The 24,830-nt window shown below is 39.9% G+C and overlaps 1 protein-coding gene across 2 annotated transcripts; it reads left to right on the top strand.

Annotated features, from left to right (window-relative positions):
• Positions 1–777: 777 nt before the first annotated feature.
• HBE1 (hemoglobin subunit epsilon 1) lies at positions 778–23,019 on the top strand. 2 transcript variants are annotated; one of them, XM_074400291.1, is made up of 4 exons: positions 778–891; positions 21,168–21,465; positions 21,594–21,816; positions 22,768–23,019. In XM_074400291.1, exons 2-4 carry the CDS (start codon positions 21,374–21,376, stop codon positions 22,894–22,896), a joined length of 444 nt encoding a protein of 147 aa, XP_074256392.1. In that variant the 5' UTR covers positions 778–891; positions 21,168–21,373; the 3' UTR covers positions 22,897–23,019. The 2 variants fall into 2 exon arrangements, with proteins under 2 accessions (XP_074256392.1, XP_074256391.1); XM_074400290.1 differs by having other exon boundaries at positions 21,108–21,465.
• The last annotated feature ends 1,811 nt before the right edge of the window (positions 23,020–24,830 follow it).

Here is a 24,830-nt window from a genome sequence, read left to right as displayed (position 1 = left end):
ACTAGAAGGCAAATATTATCCAAATTTCACGCTGGATACCTCCAGACTCTTAAAAATAATTACGTTTCCTTTTGTCATATATTTATTCAAAAGGGTAAACTCAAACTGTGGCTTGTCCAATTTTATATATTACCCAACTAAACATGACCCTATTGTACATTTTATAAAGTGATTCCCTAGTTATTATGGGGATGTTGAAAGACAGAGAGGACAGGGTGCTGTCCCCTATAACAGCCTCACAATTCAGCTAAGCAGTTAAATGAGTCTTGCAGGGTAGTGTAGGGACCACAGGGTTGTGGGGGCAGTAGAATTATACTCCCACTTTAGGTTCATTTCAAACAATCCATAAACACATAGCCCTGACCACTTACATATTACACTATACTCTATGCTTTTTGTTCATATGTATAAATAAATGAATAGAAAAATAGATTAGATAGATAGATAGATAGATAGATACATATATATATATATATATACATACATACATACATACATAGAATAAATGCTTGCCTTCATAGCTGTCTCCCTACCTGGTTCAAAATGCTCCTGTCCAGACCAAAGTACCTTGCATTCACTTAAGTCATCAGTTCCTAGGTTATATTCTGATGTCAAAGGGAATAAAAAGATGTGGAAAACAATTTCTGGCCCACAACTTGTGCTTCGTAGATGACTAGATCAAAAGTTTTCAGCCACATGTTAACAGTGAGTGAATAGGAAATCTCCTTTCCCTATATCTGGGATCCCAGCTTCCAGGGCCTTGAAGTCTCACTCTTGATGCAACAGACCTTGGAAGTATTCAGGAGAGCTGAACTTGGTCAGTAAAGGAGAAAAGTATGTTGGCTTCCAAAGGCACAGCTCAAACTTCTCAAGACTTCCCTAATCTCGAAGGTAAACAAGGGTCTCATCGTTTTTGATAACTTCAGGGAAAGTAGACAAGGACTTGCCTGGTCCTTTTTCTAGGGGAACTTCCACATTTTCCCTTTCTGGAGGAAATATTTATCCCCAGGTAGTTTGCACCAGTAGTTCTTTGATGAGACTTCAACCTGGGAACAGTTAAACAGCAACTATAGGGCCTTGAACTGCACATTCTCAACCCGGTCCCTACAGTTGAAAAGACCTAAGCTTGTGCCTGATTTAAGTCTTTTTTGGTCATAAAAAATTGAATTCTAATCTGTCTCTCAAGCCTACAGTCACCTGTTTGGTACATTAAAGATGTGTCTACTGTGTAGTAAGTATCCCTTAGGTAGTGTCAAGAATTAGTCGTTTAAATAGTTTGCAAGCAAGGAGTGGTGGCTCATGTCTGTAATCCCAGCACTTTTGAGAGGTAGAGGTGGGAGGACTGCTTGAGTTCAGAAGTTTGATACTATCCTGGACAACATAGCGAGACCTTGTCTCTACTAAAAAAGAAAAAAAAAAAATTAGCCGGGCATGGTGGTACATCCCTATAGTCCCAGCTACTCAGGAGGCTGAATTGGGAGGATCACTTGAGCTCAGGAGTTTGGATCGAGGCAGCAGTGAGACATGATCTGCCACTGCACTCCAGCCTGGATGGCAGAGTGAAACCTTGTCTTACAAAACAAAACACAAAACCAAAAACCAAAAACAAAAAAATACTCTGCAATGCACTTCCTTGATACTCTACCATATTTTGGGCAGAGATCTGGGTTCTATACACATTATCTCATTACTGTTCACAGTTGTTAGATTAATTGTGTAATATTGATATTATTCTTCAAAAGCTGTGGCTTCAAGATGATAACTTTTATTTTCTGGACTTGTAATAGCTTTCACTTTTACTCACCAAATTGTAACTTTCTTAGAGCAGTAACAACATAAAGTTGTTGTAAATTTTCACAAACACAACAAACACAATGACCCATATAGATGTTGCGAAATTGTTTATTGTCAATTTATGGGAAAACAAGAATGTGCTTTTACAACTGAGCCATTGAGGCAGGAATAACAGAAAAAGCTTGAAAGAATAAATATTTCCAAAATTTCCTTGAGTATTGTACAAAGACAAGCAGGGGGACCTGGGAGGAGGGTAATTATCCATGACTTGTATGTGGAGACAAATGCGGATTTATAACGGATGAGACGCCATCGAGTGCAATGACTTTGCCATCACTTTTAGAGAGCTCTTTGGGACCCCAGCACACAAGAGGGGATGCAGGGTATATGTAGACATCTTACATTATTCTTTTTCTTAGTGTGAGAATAATAGTCACGACCTGAGTTTATAGACCAGGTGTCCCCAAACTTTTTACACAGGGGGGCCAATTCACTGTCCCTCAGGCCGTTGGAGGGCCGCCACATACTGTGCTCCTCTCACTGACCACCAATGAAAGAGGTGCCCCTTCCTGAAGTGCGGCGGGGGGCCGGATAAATGGCCTCAGGGGGCCGCATGAGGCCCGCGGGCCGTAGTTTGGGGATGCCTGTTATAGACTATGAGCCATTTCTTCTCTCCCGCTTAGCAGCTATGAGATAGCTTGCCCTGCCCCTGTACAAAGCTGACTCACTCCGAGGCCCAGCAAAGGGCAGGGCTCTGTCAGGGCTTTGATAGCACTATCTGCAGAGCCAGGACCCTGAAGGGGTGGGCTCCAGAGCCTCTCCCTCCCATCCTGGAGCATGGTTTGCTTATTTATGCATTTAAATGATATATTTATTTTTAAAGAAATAGCAGGAGTCTGCCCAGCCCTGGCTGTGACATAGAAACTATATAGAATATTTTAGGTTCCATTTTTTTTAAATCTTCTCTCAGTTAGAGGCAAAGGGGCTCACTGAACATACACTAGACAGCAAGTTAGGAGATTTGAATCCTAGCCTGGGCATTTCCATGATAAATTACATCATACTGAGAAAGCCCCCACCCTTTTCTGAGCCTCAGTTTCCCCTTTCATAAGTAGGAGTCTGGAGCAAATTATTTCCAGTGTCTCTTATTTCAATAAAAATTTTCTGTTGATTAAATTCATGAGCTCCCTTAACTCTGAGACTGAGAAGGAAACTGAACCTGAGACTCCTTGACTGGCAAGATGCCCCCAGATGCTCTCACTCAGCAATAAAATTCTCATCTTCAGCCAGGCCCACTATCAGATGTGCATGTGCTAGTTCACATGTGCAAAAAAGAGGATGCTCCTTTCCTATTCTCACACATTTCTAGGAAAGAACTTAGCACCCTTCCCTCATAGTCATCCCAATAACTCATTTCAGTGATTCGACCCTTGGCTTTCCAAAAGTCTTGGGCAGTATAGAGCGGAGGTTAAGAGTATGGACTCTGGAGCCAGACTGCGTGAGTGGTTAGTGACTGTTTCTCTTAGTAATTGAATGACTCAGTTTCTTCATCTGTAAAATGGAGGGTTTTTTGTTTGTTTGTTTGTTTTTGAGACAGGGTCTCACTCTGTCACTCAGGTTGGAGTGCAGTGGCACAGTCTCGGCTCACTACAACTTCCATCTTTCAGGCCATCCTCCCACCCCAACCTCCCGAGTAGCTGGAACCACAGGTACACACCACCACACCTGGCTATTTTTTTGTATCTTTTGTAGAGATGGGGTTTCACATGTTATACAGGCTGGTGTCAAACTCCTGAGCTCAAGCAATCTGCCTGCCTTGGCCTTCCAAAGTGCTGGGATTATAACCATGATTACACGAGGTTTAACAGGCTTATAAGATTGTTGTGCAGCCCGGGTGGGTTAATACATGCAAAGATTTTAAAGCAGTGCCTTATATATGTTAACTACTCTCGAAGTGTTTGCTAGTATTGTGTTTAACTGCAATCATTCTTGCTGCAGCTGAAAACTATTGTTCTGTACTTTATGCCAGTTCATCTTTAACAGTAATAATAAAAATAAGACATTTATTGAAAGCTATCAGACACTGTAATAGGTGCTTTGCATAACTTATTATATTTAATAGTCTCAAATTCTTTCAAGTAGATACTATTAGTATCCCCATTTTACTAGAGTTAAAAAAAAAACTACCTCTCAACTTGCTCAAGTATACGTGTACTCTCACACTCACACGCACACAAACATAAACTACTGGCAAATGGCAGAACTGAGATTTGGTCCTATGTGTCTCTGCTCATTATCCAATGTACTTCTTGGCAGTCTATGCTAGATGCTGGGGATTCAAAGATGTTTAAATTTAAGCTCCAGTCTCTGATTCCAAAGGGCTCCCAGGCCAAGTTTTTCATTCAGAAAGCATTTTTCACTCTCTGGAGTCTACTGTTTTTCCTAAATGACTAAAAAATTGCACTTTATTCCTCTGTGGCCTGCTCTGGGATGATAGTCTGGCTTTTCTAACCTGAGCATAACATCCCTGACATCAGGAAAGACTACAGCAAGTGGAGAAGGGGTGTTGGTTTTGATTGCTGGCTTCAGTTAGATGGTTAACTTTGTGAAGTCGAAGACTGTGCCTCTCTGGTTTACTGTTAGAGTTCTTACACTTGTCACTATGCCTATTATTTGTGTTTAACAAATGCATGAATACTTCAAAACAGGAATATTATCTTCTGAAATGAGGAATCAAGTTATAGAATGTGACCCAGGATTACAGGATTCTTATATATATAAGAACTTTCTAAACATTAAGTTGTTTAGCAAAAGCAAGGACTTGGAAAGTCTGTGAGCCCCTCACCATATAGAAAGCTTTGCACCGATGATTGAATAAATCCCCATAGGGGATTCCTACCCTAAGCAAAAGCCTGGTCTTGATTAATTCCCAAACTCATGTAGCTCTGAAAAAGTCTACACCATCACATTTTCTTGTCTGCTCCCCCATCATATGCACAACAGTGAGCACAGGCCTAGGCATGATTGAGGTCTCTTTCATAATTCTTGGCTGCATGAATCAGATTGTCAACAGAAATGCTGAGACAAGCTACAGGGAAGCAGGGCAAGGAAGAGCTCTGAGTGAAATGGAAATCACAATGCTTCCTCTATTCAGGGCTCCAGCAGGTAGAAATCTGTGGCTTTGTGAAGCCTGGCTTAAAATAAGAAGCCCCATAGGATAAGAGTAGGAAAGAACTCAGAGCCTATGCTGAGCAGGTTTCCCTCATGTGACAGCGAGCCTCTTGCCCGACTTCCAGGGACCCTCTCTTAAGTCTTTCCTGCTCGAATCTCCTCACTTCTGTCTGGAAATGGTTTCTCCACAGTCCAGGTCCTGGCTAGTTGAAAGAGCTACCCATGTGGAGGCCCTCCCCGAATCCAGAGACTAGTGCTCAGATTCCTACTTTCAGCATTGGACATTCTGGATCCACTTGCCCAATGTTCTTCCTTAGCTCCTACCTTTGACCTTGATCCTCCCTTATCTTCCTGAACCCCGCTGAGATGGTCTCTGTGGGGAGAATGGCTTCTTTGAGAAACATCTTCCTCATTAAATGAAGACTATAATAAGAAGAATCACTGTAGGTAAGGGAAAATTAAGGGGAATAGGTGATGGGATGAGTAAGAAAGGAGAGGGAAAGGATTAATAGATGATAAAATCTACTACTATTTATTGAGGCCTTTTATAATCTAAAGTCTTATCCATTTTGCTATTATTTTTCATTCTCATACTAGCTCCATAAATAAACACTATTATTATCTTTATTTTGGGATGACAGGACTGACTCAGAATATTCCAACATTTGCCTAAGGTCAGACATGTCTCAGAGGCAGTGCCTGACCCTTCTGAGACTCTGCAGCTGCTGCTCATGGGCCCTGTGCTTCACTAATGAGGAGGATCAGATGGATGGGGTGACGGAGCAAAGGAATCATTCTGTGGATAAAGGAGGCAGCCATGAAGAAGTCTATGACTGTAAATTTGGGAGCAGGAGTCTCTAAGGACTTGGATTTCAAGGAATTTTGACTCAGCAAACCCATGACCCTCATAGTGACTTTGGGAGCTGGTGTGCAAGATGTGTCTATCAGAGGTTCCAGGGAGGGTGGGGCCAGGGCTGGTCACCAGTTATCATGGCCCAGATGGATGGTAGGCTGGCAGGCTCAGATAGGTGGTTAGGTCAGGTTGCTGGCCCTGGGTGGAGTCCATGACTCCCAGGAGCCAGGAGAGATAGACCATGAGTATAGAGTAGGCAGGGGAAAGGTGGAGGAGACATAGCATAGCAGCATTTTTAATTCTGCTACCACGTGGGACTGCTTCCCTATCCTCCCAGCTAGGGACAAGTGCTTGACTCCTGTGTTTTCAGGCTCATCATTTATAAAGTAAGGGTAATAACTGTCTCTATCTCATGGGGTTATTATCAAAGGTGATGCACGTACTCTGCACCAGTGGCCTAACAATTCAAGATGGAGCTATGGGCTCCCTATGGGTCAGTGGTCTCAACGTACCAACCACTGCTAGAGATAGAGTGCCAGTCTCAGAGCCAAATGTTAATTTCACAATTGGCTGGGACCCTCCTCCAGCAGAACCATCTAACCAGATACTGCAGTCAAAGTCAAAACTTAGCTTTCACTGAAGATTAAGCTCCTAAGGCCACAGGGCACACTTGAAATTGGCTAACAGCAACTTTGCCATCAAAAAAAAAATCCCATTTCACTGGAAACATGAAAGCCCAAGATTCTGACACATGAAAAATTTTTAGGAATCTGCACAGAGGTTGAGAGAGAAACAAGATGTTGAAGGGACTAGAAACTGCATGAGGGAAACAAGGAAATAATGTAGATTTAGGCTGAAGGTAAATGAAAGAGAAATGGGATTTAATCCTTACTGAAATCTTTCTATACGTCAGGTGCTATTTTATGATATTTAATAATCTCATTACATATGGTAGTTCTGTGAGGTATGATGTATTATTGAACACACTGTAATTAATACTGATGGTAAGTACCACTTCTTGAGTGCTTAGTATATGCTAAATCAAATTTATTATATGAGACCGGGCTCAGTGGCTCATGCCTGTAATCCCAGCACTTTGGGAGGCCCAGGCAAGTGGATTACCTGAGGTGAGGAGTTGCAGACTAGCGTGGTCAACACGGTGAAACCCCATCTCTACTAAAAATTCAGAAAAATTAGCCTGACATGGTGGCAGCTGCCTAGAATCCCAGCTATGTGGGAGGCTGAGGCAGGAGAATCTCTTGAACCCAGGAGGCAGAGGTTGCAGTGAGCCAGGATTGTGCCACTGTACTCCAGCCTAGGTGACAAAGTGAGACTCCATCTTAAAAAATAAAGTTTATTATATGAATTAGCTTAGTTTATCCTCACACCAATACTCAATAGTAGAATATTACCTCATTTATTGATGAGGAACCCAATGTATTGTAGTATAAATCAACTTTTTGAAAGCACAAGCTAATAGGCAGACAATTAGGGATCAGAAGCCAGGTGGTCTGGGATGTCCTACTGTCTATATTACATTAGCTCCCATTTACTGGGGACTCGAAGATCAAAGAGATGAAATAATGTGTTCAAGCTTACAGAGCCACCAAATAGCGAGGCTAGGATGTAGGCTCAGTTCTACTGCCACTGAAGACAATGTTCTTTCCACAGCAAAACACCAACACAAATACTGTGGACCCGAGAAATTAGAAGTAGATATTTCTGCCCTCTGGCCCTTGCCTCTCATTTTTACTTCTTAAAGATTGGAAGTTATGGTTCAAACCACAGTTGTAGGCCATACCTCCTCAACCATGATTTCACCTCCTCAGGCAAGTTTGAGGGAAAGAAAAATTTATAAACAAGTTCAGAATAAAGAGGCTCTCTTTTGGGTTACAGGGACTGTCATATGACAAATTATAAGCAGATACTTGAGAAAACTGAAGGCTCATACCTGCCCAAATTACCCTTTGACCCCTTGGTCAAGTTGCAACTTTGGTTAAAGGGAGTGTTTATATGTTATATTCTTCATTTAGTCTTCCGGTCTAACCCACTGGCTCTGTCTTCATCCTGTAGCAACCTCACTATCTCAGAAACATACATATATTTGTCTAGTTTAAGTTCGTGTGGAATTCAAACTAGGTTCAATAACTGATGACCCTCAACTCTGCTAGGAATAGTGCTGTGGTGCTGTGATAGGTATACAAAGAATGAGAAGAAACTGAGAATTCTCTGTACCTCCCTTTGCAGGATCTGACAGCAAAGTTTCCCCAAGTTTTACCAGTGCAAGCCCTTGCTCCATATTCTAACTACTTTAAAGTCATTTTGAGTTTCACATTGTCTTTCTCATCCGTAAAAAGAATGAAGAACTCAGTCCTATAGAAGTTCCTATGTCTTTGGAGATGGGTTAGAGTTCCTCTTTCTCAAAAATTAGCCATTATTGTATTTTCTTCTAAACCGAAGCTCAGCGGTCTTATATTGCCAAGTGACACGCACCCTAGTCAAAAGTAGGTTAAGAAGCAGGATACTTTCACAGGACAGAGAGCAAAAGAGGTGAGTGAATGACAGGGTAAGAAATGGAGAGAAGACAGATGAGAGGTTACAATATGATGGCTTATTGTCTAAATATCTCCTAGGGAATTATTTTGGGAGGTCTGAATAATGTTTTAAAATAAACTGAGGCCAGGTGCAGTGGCTCATGACTGTAATCCCAGCACTTTGAAAGGCTGAGGCAGGCAGATCACAAGGTCAGGTGTTTGAGACCACCCTGGCCAATATGGGGAAACCCTATCTCTACTAAAAACTCAACAATTAGCCGGGCATGGTGAGGGCCTGTAGTTCCAGCTACTCGGGAGGCTGGGGCAGGAGAATCGCTTAAACTTGGGAGGCAGAGATTGCAGTGAGCTGAGATCATGCCACTGGTGTGGCATGCAACCTGGGTGACAGAGTGAGACTTCATTTCAAAAATAAATAAATAAGCTGAATCTGCTGCCAACATTTAGAGCCAAGAAATACCTCCTATATTTCAGAGACTTAAAGAAGTTAAGCAACTTGCTCAAGATCATCTAAGAAGTAGGTGGTATTTCTGGGCTCATTAGGCCCTCCCAATCTCTCAATGGCAACATTTGGCTGGCTAAAGTGTTGATTGACTTAATTCATCAGGAATGGGCTCATACTCATTGCAGACCTTAGCTGGCATCCTCTTTCCTTATGTGATCTGCCTGACTCTAGTAGGCTTATGAAACTTCTGATGCAGAAGAGAGGAGAAAGGCAGAGCTGATTGTGATGAGTGATGAAGATGCCTCCTCATCTGGGTACCAGTGAGGCCCTTAAGACTAAGCCCCTCTGTGTCACTGTGTCTTAACCAGTTCCTTATACCTTGCCCTGATGGGGGATAGAGAATGTGTACTGTCCATCAAAAAATAAATTGTAATTTCTCAAGGTCTAACTTATGTTTTCTTAATTTAAAAAAAAACTTGATTATTCTCCACTCTCTAAAGATAATTCATAGTGAAACGTTCTTTTCCTCCATCCCATAAATACCACATTAAATATGGAAAATCAGAATGTGGTGTCTCATACCTGTAATCCCAGCACTTTGGGAGGCTGAGGTGGGTGCATTGCTTGGAGCTCAGGAGACCATCCTGGACAACATGGCAATACCCCATCTCTACAAAAAGTACAAAAATTAGCCTGGCATGGTGGTGTGTGCCTGTAAATTCCAGCTATTCAGGTGGCTGAGGCAGGAGAATTGCTTGAACCCATGAGGCAGAGGTTGCAGTGAGCTGAGATTGTACCACTGCACTCCAGCCTGGGCAACAGAGCATGTGTTATAATTAACTATTATTTTTTACTTGAACTCTTGCAAGGGGGTAAGATACATGCTTTATTCTTGTTTATAATTCAAGCACTGAAAATTGTGTTTAGCACCCAGCAGATGCTTCAAAACCATTTGCTGAACGATTACTACACTTTTTACAAGCCAAGCTCCCTCTGTTCCTTCCAGCCTCCTCATCTCTGATTAAATGAGCTTCAGTTTTTCCTTGGTTCCTGTTACATTTCTGTGAATCTCCATTGCTGATGCCCATAGCCCAAGCATGAGCAATTCTGTTCAGGCCCCAGCTGGAGTCAGTGTCCTGCCCGCTGCCTTCTGGTTCTGCGTAATCTTCTAGGCAAGCATCTGGCTCCAGCACAGCAAAGCTGAATCATGCTGAGTCATGCTGAGGCTTAGGGTGTGTGGCCAGATGTTCTCAGCCTAGAGTGATGACTCCTATCTGGGTCCCCAGCAGGATGCTTATAGGACAGATGGTAAAAAAAAGGAGAAGTTGACCACCTGAATAAAACTCCACCTCAAACAGCATCAAAGAAAATGGATGCCTGAGACAGAATATGACATATATATATTTCCTGAATACACACACACACACACACACACACACACACACACACATATACACATATATATATGTTGTTATCAATTGCCACAGAATGATCAGTCATTGTGATATTTATTTATCTTACAGGTGGTCTCTAAACCTAAAAGTGGCAGAATCAGACTTTGTTAGCACATGTGCCTAGAGTTTTTGTTCATAAACGATATAGTCATTAATCAATGCTATTAGAGTCATTTGAAGCATACACCTATGCTAGTGAATTCCCTGACACGTTCTCATGCATCCTATAATCCAGGGCAAAATCTTATATACAGGCTTTCTCCTGTGTATAACTAGGTGCAGGGCTGGGTGGCTAAAGGATCTTTTCAGCTCTCACCTTTCTTGGATTCACATACTGAATATCCACATTGCACAGAGTCCTGGAGACTTGGATTAAGACAAGGGTACGGAAGAGGAAGGTATAAAAAAAGGAAAAGAAAACAAACATTGTTTGCCATTCTAGGGCACATCTGGACAGCTAAGTGACAAAAGGCCTGTGCTCTTAGATGACGCATGCTCATATACAGGGTCAGATCTAACTGGCAGTACTACTGGGAAGGTTTCACCTTAAGGACACATTTTGGCCAGTCTTGGTGCTATTGGGAAGATATAGGCAACTCTGATCCTGAGAGAAAAAAAAAAAAATTCCTCCAGGAGGGCTAAAAGGGTTCACCTGCCTGGGTAACTGTGAAGGACTACAAAAGGATGAAAAACAATGACAGGCAGAGATAATGCTTGTGGGGAGAAAAAACAGGAGGTCAAAAGAAGGCCTCCAGAAGAATGGCTTTGAAGCTGGCTTCCATAGGAGTTCATGGTGGCAAAAATGTTTCAGAAATGTGACATGACTTGAGGAGCTATACAAAAAGGAACAAATTTAAGGAGAGACAGACAAATTATTTCAACAGACCCGTGAGGAATTTTCAGGTGATTTATGTCTCCGCTGAGCTTCTTGAGGTCAGCAGCTACGATGGTTTTGTAGGCCCAGATCCCATTACAGGACCTGACATGTACTTAACATAGTTTTTTTTTTTTTTTTTTTTTTTTTTTTTTTGTATTCATTGGTGAATGAATTATCTCTTATAGTCTACTTGGTTTTGCTAAGAGCACAGAGCAAAGATTTAGTGATGCGACGTTAAAACTTCCTTTTTAGTTCAAGTATAAGCCTGTTATAGGAATAAAGTCAGGTTACATGATGTATGTCTAACATAAATGCAAACATTAAGGAAGGAAATTAACCTGAAGAATATTTAAACAGAGATCAGAATGCAGAGAGTGAGTTAAATGTGTAATAACTGTGGCACAGGCTGGAATATGAGCCATTTGAATCACAAATTAATTAGGAAGAAAACAGTATGGAAAAATTTCCAGGGATGGGTCTAGAAAGACTAGCATGGTTTAGGTTGAGTGGAAGTGCTTAAAGGGTGATATCAGATTAAACTTGAAAGGGTGGCTACATAACTAGAATACCATTTATTTTTTCATAGCAACTAGAACGCTGTTTATTTTTTCGTAGCTACTAGAATACTGTTTTTTTTTTTTTTTATAGTATGAATAGCAGTTATAGCCTGATGATGCCATGCTTGGTTTAACATCCCTGTTGTTGCTGACATAAAATCCCTAATAATTTCTGACAAAGGAGCTATTCATTTTCATGCTATATTGGTCCTAGAAATTATGTGGATGGTCCTGAGGAAAAGTTTATGTCTTGTCTTTTTCTCTCTCCAACATAGTTGTCAGCATACTCAAAGCTTGTTATATTGAATTCGAGCCTTCTTATTCCATTCTACACGTGGAGGAATAACTCATCAGGGATGGAGGAATGCCTCTAGGGAAGATGCCTGATGCTTTGCAGTGTGATTGGGTATTTAGAGGAAGAAGGGTGGGGTGGGGGTGGCTAACCTTCCTTTCCTAATGCAGAGGTCACAGCCTAAACATCAAATTCCTCCAGGTGCGGTGGCTCACACCTGTAATCCAAGCACTTTGGGAGGCTGAGCAGGCAGATGGGCTGAAGTCAGGAGTTTGAGACCAGCCTGGCCAACATGGTGAAACCCCATCTCTGCTAAAAAATACAAAAATTAGCTGGGTGTGGTGGCAGGAGTCTGTGATCCAGCTACTTAGGGAGCTGAGGCAGGAGAATTACTTGAACCAGGGAGGTGGAAGTTGCATTGAGCAGAGATAGTGCCATTGCACTCCAGCCTCCAGGGTGAGACTGTCACAAGGAAAAAAAGAAAGAAAGAAAGAAAGAAAGAAAGAAAGAAAGAAAGAAAGAAAGAAAGAAAGAAAGAAAGAAAGAGAGAGAGAGAGAGAAAGAAAGAAAGAAAGAAAGAAAGAAAGAAAGAAAACCATTAAATTCCCTGACTGAACAAAATTCTGTCTGATTGTTCTTTGACTTATCTTACCATTTCCCCCTCTTAAAGAAACTGTGAATTTCCTTCAGCTAGAGGGGCATGGCTCATAAGCCTCTGGTCAGCATCCAAGAAATATTTGTTAGTGTCACTTTGGCTACAGGTATGATGTGTAGACAAGTTCCAGAGATGGTTTCTCATTTCCCTGTATACCCACCCAGCTTTCCAACTTTAAAGCCAGGTCTAAGGTAGAGACTGTGATGAACAAAGACCTTGACAAAATTCAACTCAAAGACTCATTTTGCCTAGCTTCAAAATCCTTATGCTGAGACATACTCATAACCAGAAATTAGCATGCACTAGAGTGTGCATGAGTGCATGCACACACATACACACACCCCAATTCCTTATTATCTGTCAGAAAATCCTGTTGGTTTTGCCTTAAAGAATGTGTTCAGAGGCTGACCCCTTGCCTTCACCTCCAATGCTACCACTCTGGTTTAATTCACCTCAACTATAGCTGTTGACTTATAACAATGGTCCTGCTTCTACCACTGCCCCACTACATTTTCTTACCAATACAGCATCCAAATTAATCGTTTAAAAATGTAAGTCACTTCTTTGTGACATTTAAAAATGGTCACTTCTTTGTTCAAAGCCTTCTGATAGTTTCCTATATTACTTACAACTTATAATAAAGCTAAATCTTTACAATTCTCTACAATAATTATTCATCCATATATTGTGCTTGTTATGCACCAGATACTGACATGTCTATATATATGCATGTGTGTGTGCGTGTGTACATATATATGTGTATCTGTGTATGTATGTATATGTATGTATATATGTGTATATGTGTGTGTACATATATATGTGTATCTGTGTATGTATATATATATGTATGTATATATATGTGTATATGTGTGTGTACATATATATGTGTATGTGTGTATGTATATATATGTATGTGTATATATATGTATGTATGTATGTAGAGCTCTCATATAAATAAATAAATACATATGTGTGTGTAGATTTTTTTTTTCTTACAACTCTGTGATGTAGGTATTATTAGTGTACCAAATTTTAAAATTCAGGACTTCTGTGATCTCATCTTTTACTCACTCTTTCACTTAATCTAATCCTACATTGGCCTTACTGATATTCCTTAAAAATTCTAAACATCCTTCTTCTTTAGGATATTTATATTTGCCATTCCCTATGGCTTAAATATTTAACCACAGTTGCATATAAATAGGTTCCTTATGGTCTGTGGGTACCCTCACAGGTCTTAACTTTATAGTAAGGACTTTCTTGCAAAACTACTTAAAGTAAAAATACCCTTCCACCCTGTCCTAATCATACTCACCTTCATTTCAGTTTCTTTTTTCTCCATAGCACCTAAACTCATTGGCATATAATATGTTTTATTTGCTTGTTTACTATCAAGCTCTTTCCACTATCAAGTCCATGAAAACAGGGACTTTATTCCTCTATTCTATTTTTGTGCTGTATTCTTAGCAATTTTAGAATGTTGAATGAATAAATGAGCAGTCAAACACACATACAACTGTAAGTGAAAGAATATATGCTGACACATTTACTGCTATGCACACACAGAGGAATCAGTGGAGCGGTGCTGGAAGTGCGAGGCCTGAGCAGAGCTAGTTAGCCCTCAGCAGGCAGAGCCTTGATGGGATGACTGAGTTCTGGAATTGGACCCATTTGTTTTGTAGGCTGAAATTTGCTCTTGGAAACTTGTTTTGATCAAAGTTAAAGGCTCATAAGATGAATACGGAAACGGTATTTATTTACACTGAAATTTATAACTGGAGCACTCACGTTTATGTAAGCAATTAATTGTTTCCTTTCAGCAATTAGGTAAAAGTAAAAAAAAAAAAAAAACTGCGCCAAGGCAGCAGGTAGCCTAATGCAATCATGCCACTAAAGTAAACATTATTTCATAGGTGTCAGATATGGCTTATTCATCTATCTTCATGGGAAGGGTGGCCTTGGCCTGGACCTCAGTGCTATGTGAAGTTCAAAATGCCTCTGGACTGTAAGGCAACAGAGCTCCTTATTTTTTTATTTATTTATTTTTTTCCTATGCTTTCCTGGCTGGCCAAATCTCTAGTGAAAAACACTTCTCTTTATATGTGAGAATACCCTATAAGATTATAGTTAAGAATTTCTGGCCTGGGTGTCATTCTGTCTCTTTTAGCTAACTTTGAGCCTCTTTTATGATCACTGTTTTAAGTCTCAGTTAAATTTTTTTAATGTAATTTAGTAATTTATTTTCCTAGGACTTGCAAGTTATTTGGTCACTTCAGCCCTCACATTTTGATGATAGTCACAAATTTGTTAACACAACACAGCACACACACACACACACACACACACACACACACATACACCCATAACATATTTGTCAGACATTTCTGAGCAACTAATCGTGGAGGACTCTCAAACACTAACCTACAGCGTTTTCCATTTGTCTACTTGTGTAGAAACCAAGCATGGGAACTGAGAAGGCAATAGCAGGAGCATTCTGACTCTCACTGCCTTAGCCAGACCCCTCCCTCACCACAGCTCAGCATAGTCCTGAGCTCTTATCTACATCCACACACAGTTTCTGATGCTGCCCAGCTATCACCATCCCAAGTCTAAAGAAAAAAAAATTGGGTTTGCCCATCTCTGTTGATTAAAAAACAAAACAAAACAAAATAAAATAAGCCCCGAAACTCCCACAAAACATGACTAGACGAGCAAGAAGAAGAAGAAGCAAAAAAATAGGTGCAGGAAGAGACTGGTGACGTTGGGGTCTGAATGAAGCTTGAGTACAGAAAAAGGCTATAGCAGCATAGTGGTTTAGAGAAGATGTTTCTTTCCTTCACAGATGCTTCAGCCTCAATAAGTTCGGGGTTGCAGGAATTTACTTTCAGAACAAGCTCCTGTGGGGCTAGAATTACTGATGGCTAAAAAAAGTCTGAGGGGAGGAAAAATCACTAAGCAGCCTCGATCTCAGTGACATAAAACAAAGGGGCCTGGTTTCTCACATTCCTCATGGTGGATAACCTTGTTAATGAAGGCGGTCTAACAAAATCATTGCTTTTTCCAATTAAGCCCTGCTCACTTGCCAATCCTCGGTTTTAACCTTCCAGAGAAATACATGTTTTTTTATTCAGGAAACATACTATGCTATAGTTTTAGTACTAAATAACCGAAGTACTGAAGATAGCATGCATAGGCAAGCAAAAGTCATTAACTTTATGTTGTTGTTTCAGAACTTTAAAAATCACCAATTCGAGGACTTCACAGTTTTAGCACTAGAGGGGGACTTGTAGCATATACAGACGTTTTTCAAAATTTCTAGACATAGAATTCAAAGCCCTGCACTTAAAATAGTCTCATTTAAATTAACTGTTTATATAAATTGTGGAAATACTGAGTTTATGTATGTTTCAGAGGTACTACATTTGAATGCAATTTGTAAATGATTACTTAAGTTTTGAGTAAGAGCAATGTTATTTGGCCCAATAACTTAAGGTGGTGCAGGAAGCTAAAGGGAAGGTAGCTGTAAAAGCACATTCTGAACAACTTCAGAGTATTTTTAATCTGTGTTACTCTTAGTTCATAGAATACATTAGGCAATGCAATTTAATTAATAAAACCCCAGTTATTTCTTAAGATTTTAATCATGAGAATAAATGAAGACAAGTTTATTTACTCAAGGTCCCAAAAAGTCAAAGAAACCAGGAAAGTAAAGCTGTATTTCAGAGGAAAATGGGATATTTATAAGTTTTCTAAGATGACAGACTCAAGTTACAACCTTCAAGTCCCATCATGTAGGAAAAGTGTGGCATAACTGGCCATGAAAGATCCCTCCTGCTTAATTAACATTCACAAGTATTTCAGGCTGTACTTGAGGCACAGAAGCTCCAGAGGTCAGTCAAACAATAAGATGTCTGTGCTGCAAGTTGCCAGGCAGAGGAATCATTCTTGAGAATGAGCCCCAGCCCTGGCTCAAACTCACCTGCAAACTTTGTGAGAAATGAGGCAGAGGCATGGTGTGAAAGCAACAGGAGCTAAATGATGAAAACACATGGACATATGTAGCGAAACAATGCACATTGGGGCCTATCAGTGCGTGGAGTATGAGAGGAGAGGATCAGAAAAAGTGTCTAATGGATGCTAAGCTTAATATCTGGGTGATGAGATAATCTATACAACAAACCCCCATGACACTCATATATCTTTGTAACAAATCTGCACATTCTCTGCATGTACCCCTGAACTTAAAATAAAAGTTATAAAAAAAGAAAGCAACAGTTTGAACACTTGTTATGGTCTATTTTCTCATCCTTTACAACCATTCTAGAAAATAGCCACAGGCTTCCTGCAAGGCAGCCGCAGAATTTATTACTTGTGATATCTAAGTCATTCCTGGCTAATGCAAAATCTAATACAAAATCTAGTAGAATCAGTTGGTTACATCTATTTCTGTTCTGAGAATATAAATTTAGATACATAATGGAAGCAGAATAATTTATAATCTCACTAATTAAGAATTCTAAGCAGCGCTTTTCCCTTCAGTGGTTTAAAAGCCTTGTTCATAATTTTACTATTTTAAAATTAAAAATAAAGTAACTTATTTGTGGAAAAAAATATTCATTAATTTTTTTTCTTTTTTTGAGACGGAGTTTTGCTCTTGTTACCCAGGCTGGAGTGCAATGGCGCGATTTTGGCTCATTGCAACCTCCGCCTCCTGGGTTCAGGCAATTCTCCTGCCTCAGCCTCCTGAGTAGCTGGGATTACAGGCACGCGCCACCGCGCCCAGCTAATTTTTTGTATTTTTAGTAGAGACGGGGTTTCACAATGTTGACAAGGATGGTCTTGATCTCTTGACCTCGTGATCCACCCGCCTCGGCCTCCCAAAGTGCTGGGATTACAGGCTTGAGCCACCGCGCCCAGCTCATTAATTTTTTTTTTAGATAATACAATGAAACACATTCAGTGAAGAGTCTACTTTACCTAACAATAATCTAATTTATATAATTTTTCATACTAATAGAATCTCAGAACAATCCAATATTTGACTTTTTAGATGAAATACGTGTCATAAATTAGCCAGAAAGATTTAAGAAAATGTTGGATGTTTTCCTGTTTAAATTAGGCATCTTACATTTTTCAGAATCCTCCTGCATAGAACTTATGAAATCATAAATGCTAAAGCAAAACCTAAGAGGCCGGAATTCATCTTCATCAAATTTGGGTGTTTCTTTCTAAAAGTCCTTTGCTCTTAAATGTCTTAAGACATGCATAGATTTTATTTTACTAATTTTTAATTATGTCGACAATAAATAAATATTCATACTGATTACTTTTTCTCACCATCTAACCCTTCTGATCTATCCTGGATGGCCACGCCACTTATCTCTCTAAACTTTGTGCTTTTAATATAGGAAAGAAAGGCAATAATCCCCTTTTTCATGGCTTCTCATATGATAAACAAATAAAATGCTTAAAAATGAGCAGCTTAAGCCATTTATCTTGAACCAACAAGCATCAGAGCAATAATGAGACTGGCTGCAGCTTACCTGACTTCTGAGTCAGAATTTATAAGCCTTGTTACTGAGACACAGACGAGGGCCTTTCAATGCCATAACCTTTCTTGAAGCTCTTCCCTACAACCTTTAGCCAAAGGAAGCATGGAATGGGCCAGATCCCTGGCTGCAAGCCAGGTCTGGAACCACAGGCAGAAAGAAGAGGAGAAAATGTGGGCCCTGCAATTGGCTCTGAGGGAGGAGGAGAGAATCAACCCCATACTCTGAATCTAAGAGAAGACTAGTGTCCATGCTCTGAAAGAGAATATGATGGGATCACCCATATGGTTTGTTTTAGGGAGAAACCTATTGTCCAAACTCTTGGCCCTGAGAGAACTGGTCCTTATTCCTTGGACTTTGGCAAGTTCTGAGGAAGGGCCACTGCCTTCACACTGTGGATCTGTAGCAAATTTTTCCTGAAAACCCAGAGCTATATTTTCATTAGTTAAAAAAAGAAAATGATTATCTCAAGGACTGTTCTTCCCTGCGTAGCCAAGCTCAGCTTGGTTCAAGCTACAAGCAGCTGAGCTTCTTTTTCTCTATCCATTGTTCTTTTACTTGAGTGATCAAACACGTTCTCTCCAAACCTACCCTGTCTTCTTAGGCTATATATTTTGTCCAAGTATGTCTTAATCTCAGGTCCACAGAACACTAGGGGTTTGGTGAAGTTTTATGGAAAAAAAAAATCTGTATTTTTGCTTACATGTAACTGAAATTTAGCATTTTTTTCTACTTCAAATGCAAAGAACAAACTAGAGTAATATTATTAGTACCTACTGTATAGTTATAAAGAGAAACCACAGATATTTTTTCATACCACACCATATTCATTGCAAATATTTTTGTTTTGGTTTGAGATGGAGTTTCACTATTGTCACCTAGGCTGGAGTGCAGTGGTATGATCTCAGCTCACTGCAACCTCCTCCTCCTGTGTTCAAGTGATTCTCCTGCCCCAGCCTTCCAAGTAGTTGGGATTACAGGCATCTGCCACAATACCCATCTAATTTTTGTCTTTTTAGTAGATATGGGGTTTCAGCATTTTGACCAGGCTGGTCTTCAACTACTGACCTCAGGTGATCCACTCACCTCAGCTTCCCAAAGTGCTGGGATTATAGGCATGAGCCACTGTGCCAGGCTCATTGCAGCTATTTTTAATTAACATTTATCTGCATCACTACTTGTATCTAAAGTAAGCTGTAGACCCAATCCTAGATCCAATGCTTTCATAAAGAAGCAAATATAATAAATACTATGAGACAAATGTGATCTTTGGATGTTTGATAACTATATTTTAGTATAATTAATCTTCTTAGCAATCCTATGTATATTATCTTATTCAATAAAAACTATTTTTTAGCACTTGTAGTCTGCCAAACTAGTCTGTGACACACAAAAAAGTTTAGGAATTCCTGGTTATGTCCGTGGTAGCCAAAGGTTAGAATATATACCCAGGAAGATACTGTTGGTTAATAGCTAAAAGAAAATGGAGTAGAAATTCAGTGGCCTGGAATAATAGCAGTTTGGGCAGTCGTTAAGTCAGGGGAAGACTTCTGGAACCATGGGAGAAAGGTAAGGGAAACATTCTTATTGTCACAAGTTTTTTTGTTTGTTTGTTTGTTTTTTTAAATTGCAAGCATAAGAAAACATAATTAATAACAAGGTGAGGTTATAGAAGAGAGAATTACTCTTAGGAAACTTGTAATATGAAATCTCCAAAGGCACTTGACTTGAGAGACAGAAGCCATACTGCTAAATAAAAAAGACCAAGAAGCTCTAGGGAATGAAAATGCAGGAAATTGTAGGAAGAGAAATTCCCAGATCTGGCAGGGCAAGGAAAGCCATTGGAGAAAGAAATGATAGAAATGGATGGAGAACAAGCCAGAAGAAGGAACTGGGCTGGGGCAATGAGATTATGGTAATGTAAGGGACTTTTCTAGAATTAACAACGCTGGAATTTGTGCAACTCTGCTTCTATTATTTCCTCAATCATTACTTCTATCACACCAATAGTTAAATAACTTCTGTGGCTTTATTCCTTGATTCTAAAAAAAAAAAAATGAGGATAATGACAATGGTATTATAAGTGTAGATTAAGCAGTATACCACAGGCGATATTCTTCAGGCACATGGGTCGAATTGAATACACAATAAATCCCAACTTCCAGTTTCAGCTATACCAGGTAAACAGCTAGCAAGTCATAACAACAGAGACATAAAAAAAAAAAAAAAAAAAAAAAAAAAGGGACACTAGAGGAATTTGAAGTCTCTGCTATCTGTGGCTACAAACACTGAAATACCTCCTGACTCCTAGCCTAATTGATACATTGATTCACTTTTTCTCTGTTTGATGACAAATTCTGGTTTTAAATAATTTTAGGATTTTAGGCTTCTCAGCTGCCTTTCCAATGAGAAGTGTAAGTAGGACAGACAGGTAAGCAAGAAGAGAGCCACAGGCAATACCCCCAAAGTAGCCAGTGTCCCCCATGGTCACAGAGAAATGAGAAAGGAGTCCCTGGAAGCCCTAGATGTAATCTCTTCTGTCTGTCCTCTCTAGGGAATTACCCCAAGGTACTGTACTTTGGGGTTAAGGCTTTAGTCCCACTGCGGACTACCTGCTATTCTGTTCAGTTTAGAGAAGGAACTATGTACGGTTTTTGTCTCCCTAGAAAACTTAAGGCACAAAAGTTTTGTTTACAATGCACTTCTTAAGAGAGTTAGAACTTGGTGTCACTGTCACCATCTTTAATACAAATATTAAACATGCTTTGACTGAAACTTTTTTTTCTATTTTGAGCTTTGCTCCTTTCAATGTGGCTTTCTTGGAAAAGGAGAATGGGAGAGATGGGTATCATTTTCTAAGATGAAGAAGAGCGTTAAAAAGGGGGACAAATGGAAATTTGTGTTGCAGATAGATGAGGAACCAACAAAAAAGGGTCTCAGGATCTGGCACACGTTATCTCAAACTTAGTGTCCATCCACCACTGCTGACCCTTTCCGGACCTGACTCCACCCCTGAGGGACACAGGTCAACCTTGACCAATGACTTTTAAGTACCACGGAGAATAGGGGGGCAGAACTTCAGCAGTAAAGCATAAAAGGCCACGCAGAGAAGCAGCCGCACATATCTGCTTCCGACACAGCTACAATCACCAGCAAGCTCTCAGACCTGACATCATGGTGCATTTTACTGCTGAGGAGAAGGCTGCCATCACTAGCCTGTGGAGCAAGATGAATGTGGAAGAGGCTGGAGGTGAAGCCTTGGGCAGGTAAGCATTGGTTCTCAATGCATGGGAATGAAGGGTGAATATGACCTTTGCAAGTTGATTGAGAAAGTCCTCAAGATTTGTTAGCATCTCTAATTTTGTATCTGATATGGTATGGTGTCATTTCATAGACTCCTCGTTGTTTACCCCTGGACCCAGAGATTTTTCGACAACTTTGGAAACCTATCCTCTCCCTCTGCCATCCTGGGCAACCCCAAGGTCAAGGCCCATGGCAAGAAGGTGCTGACTTCCTTTGGAGATGCTATTAAAAACATGGACAACCTCAAGACCACCTTTGCTAAGCTAAGTGAGCTGCACTGTGACAAGCTGCATGTGGATCCTGAGAACTTCAGGGTGAGTTCAGGCGCAGGTGATGTGATTTTTCTGGCTTTATATATTGACATTAATTGAGGCTGAGAATCTTATTGGAAACATCAACAAAGATCTCAGAAGTCATGGGTCTAGCTTGATTTTAGAACAGCAGACTTCTAGTGGGCATAACCAAGGCTAACTAGATTCAGAGCTAGTGACAGTAAAGGGCTAGATTGGCTAAACATTTGAATTGGCTTAACTTTTCAGGAAATCTTTCCAGAACTTGATGGGTTTATCCTGGAGAATCATATTATAAAATTGTAGACTTGTGCAAGGAGAATGAAACTTTTGGTAGATGAAAGCCTGTTTCAAGGAAATAGAAATGCCGGCTGGGCATAGTGGCTCACGCCTGTAATCCAAGCACTTTGGAGGTCAAGGTGGGTGGATCACCTGAGGTCGGGAGTTCAAGACCAGCCTGACCAACATGGTGAAACCCTGTCTTAAAAAATGCCTTATTTAAGTGGGCCATGATAACTGAGGTTCAGGAAGAGATGTTTGAAAAAAAAATTAAAGGTTTTTCTCAAAGAAAAATAAGACAAATTTTCTAAAATATATTAAATTTCTCATCAGTACTGTGATCAAGTGAAGGTTTGTTTCTGTATTTGTTACGGATTTTAAATTCCCACTGAGAACCCTTGCAGCACTAACATTCTAAGTTTACAGAAATTAGATAACTTGTTAAAAAAAAAATACTGGTGAAATGGGGAAGGGAGAATGAGGGTATAGGTAGGTAGAATGTTGAATGTAGGGCTCATAAAAATAAAATTAAACACACGCTCATCTGAATTTTTTGGGTAGGTACAAACCTTGGAACAGTTTGAGGTCAGGGTTGTCAAGGAATGTAGGTATAAAGCCTTTTTTTTTTTTCAGCAAATTGTTTTTGGAAACTTCTATTCAATATGCTTATGTGTTATTTTGTCTTTTGCCTAACAGCTCCTGGGTAACGTGATGGTGATTATTCTGGCTACTCACTTTGGCAAGGAGTTCACTCCTGAGGTGCAGGCTGCCTGGCAGAAGCTGGTGTCTGCTGTGGCCATTGCCCTGGGCCACAAGTACCACTGAGTTATCTTCCAGTTTGCCAGTGTTCCTGTGACCCTGATACCCTCCTTCCGCACATGAATGCTGGGCTTGGCCTTGAGAGGAAGGCTTCTGTTTAATAAAGTACATTTTCTTCAGTAATCAAAATTTGCAACTTTATCTTCTCCATCTTGTACTCTTGTGTTAAAGAAAAAGTGTTCACGGGCTGAGGAATGGGGAGAAACATAGGCAGAATCAAGAACTTTCTTTAGAAATGTATGAGGGCTTATAAAATTAATGTGGATGTTATGGGAGAATTCTAGGATTCCAAGGAGGATGACACGATGGGAAAAATCTTTATAGAGGTGGGGAAATGGTTAGTTAAATGGACAGAGACTCCTAGGCAGTTTTTACTGCACAGGGTAAAGAAGGAAGTGTTAGTGGTACCCGAGAAAGCAGATTTGTGGTACATGTCACTTTTCATTAAAAAAAATTTATAGTTATCCAAGACGTAAGCTAGAATTACTATTTTAATTTACTCTTATTTACATTTTGAAATAGTTAGCTTGTCACATGTTTATGAAATTGATTTGGAGATAAGATGAGTTGAGTGTGTATCAACAATAGCCTGCTCTTTCCTGAAGGATTCCATTGTCTCAAGTGTTAGCCGAGGCTAAGACACAACGATATCATTGTGCACTATCTTCTGATAGAATGTAACATGCACTAAAATAGAGTTAGGACCTAAGTGGGAACTTTTTTGAGGGTGTGATGAAAACTTTATGTATGAGTTATAATGCTAACAAAGGCTTAAATTCTAAAATCAGCAAGCTAGGTCTTGGTGACTTGCGTGACATTGGCTCTCTGGAAGTAGAAGGGAGAGTAAGACATGGGTAGAGGACTAGGAAAGACCAGATAGTACAGGGCCTGACTACAAAAATACAATCTTTTACTATGCTATTGCAATACTGAACAGTAAGTATTAGGATGTTAAGTGATGCAGGAAATAAGATTTTGGGAAAAAGTAATCTGCTTATGTGCACAAAATGGATTCAAGTTTGCAAATAAAGTAATATATGGATGATGATCCAAGGGAACAGATACGATGGTTCAAACCCAAGAGGAGCAGGGAGGTCTGTGGAATGTGAAGGATGGACGAAGGTGGAGTGAGAAAGACGTGGTATTTGATTGACTGCAGGGGATGAGAAGGAAGAAGGAGATGATAAATGACTGAAAACTCCCAGCTGTGTGAAGATAACAGGAGGAAACCATGCACTGACTTGGGAACCCACATGTATGAAGGGTAGAGGGGTATTAACTGATTCACTTTTGAGGAAGTGCTAGATTGCTCAGCGACTTTTGACCTTCAGATCTTTTGTCTTTCTTATCAAGGCTTGAGACCTTTACATTTTCCAAGTTAGAGTGTTGTATTTTGGCAAATATAATTTTATTAGTCATTTTATTGCCCTCACATATCTGTCAGACTTTGCCCTGTGAATTACTTTTCAATTTGGCTGCATATATCCAGAATATGGAAGAGAGAAAAATAATTATTATAGTTGCAGGCTGTCAACAACACGGGTCTCTCTGAGCTCTACAAACCTTTCAATGTGCCCATAAACAGAGTAAACAGGGATTATTCATGGCACTAAATATTTTCACCTCATCAGCCAGTTAACAAATGAGAGCAATGTGCATTTTTGGATACACAATATTTGTACATATTTATGGGGTACATGTGATACATGCATAGAATGTGAAACGATTAGATATTTAGAATATCCATTGCTTGGAGCATTTATTATTGCTGTGTTGAGAAAATATCAAGTCCTCATTTCTAGCCATTTTGAAATATATAATAAATAGTAATTACAGTCACCCTACTCAAATATTGGACATTAGGCTTACTCCTTCTATTAGCTGTGTTTGTACCTGTTAACCAACATCTCTTAAATCCCCTGCTATACGCCCTCATAATT

Source organism: Saimiri boliviensis, chromosome 6 (genome assembly GCF_048565385.1).
Source record: "Saimiri boliviensis isolate mSaiBol1 chromosome 6, mSaiBol1.pri, whole genome shotgun sequence".
In the NCBI taxonomy this organism is placed as follows: Eukaryota; Metazoa; Chordata; class Mammalia; order Primates; family Cebidae; genus Saimiri; species Saimiri boliviensis.
Note: the sequence above shows the minus strand (reverse complement) of the source record. Positions and strands in the feature narration are given on the sequence as shown.

Excerpts from the sequence above, each read along its gene's own strand:
- HBE1 (XM_074400291.1), top strand. The coding sequence starts at position 21,374 with ATGGTGCATTTTACTGCTGAGGAGAAGGCTGCCATCACTAGCCTGTGG. Across the intron at positions 21,466-21,593 it reads GGAGGTGAAGCCTTGGGCAG|ACTCCTCGTTGTTTACCCCT; the intron begins GTAAGCATTGGT and ends GTCATTTCATAG. Across the intron at positions 21,817-22,767 it reads TGGATCCTGAGAACTTCAGG|CTCCTGGGTAACGTGATGGT; the intron begins GTGAGTTCAGGC and ends TTTGCCTAACAG.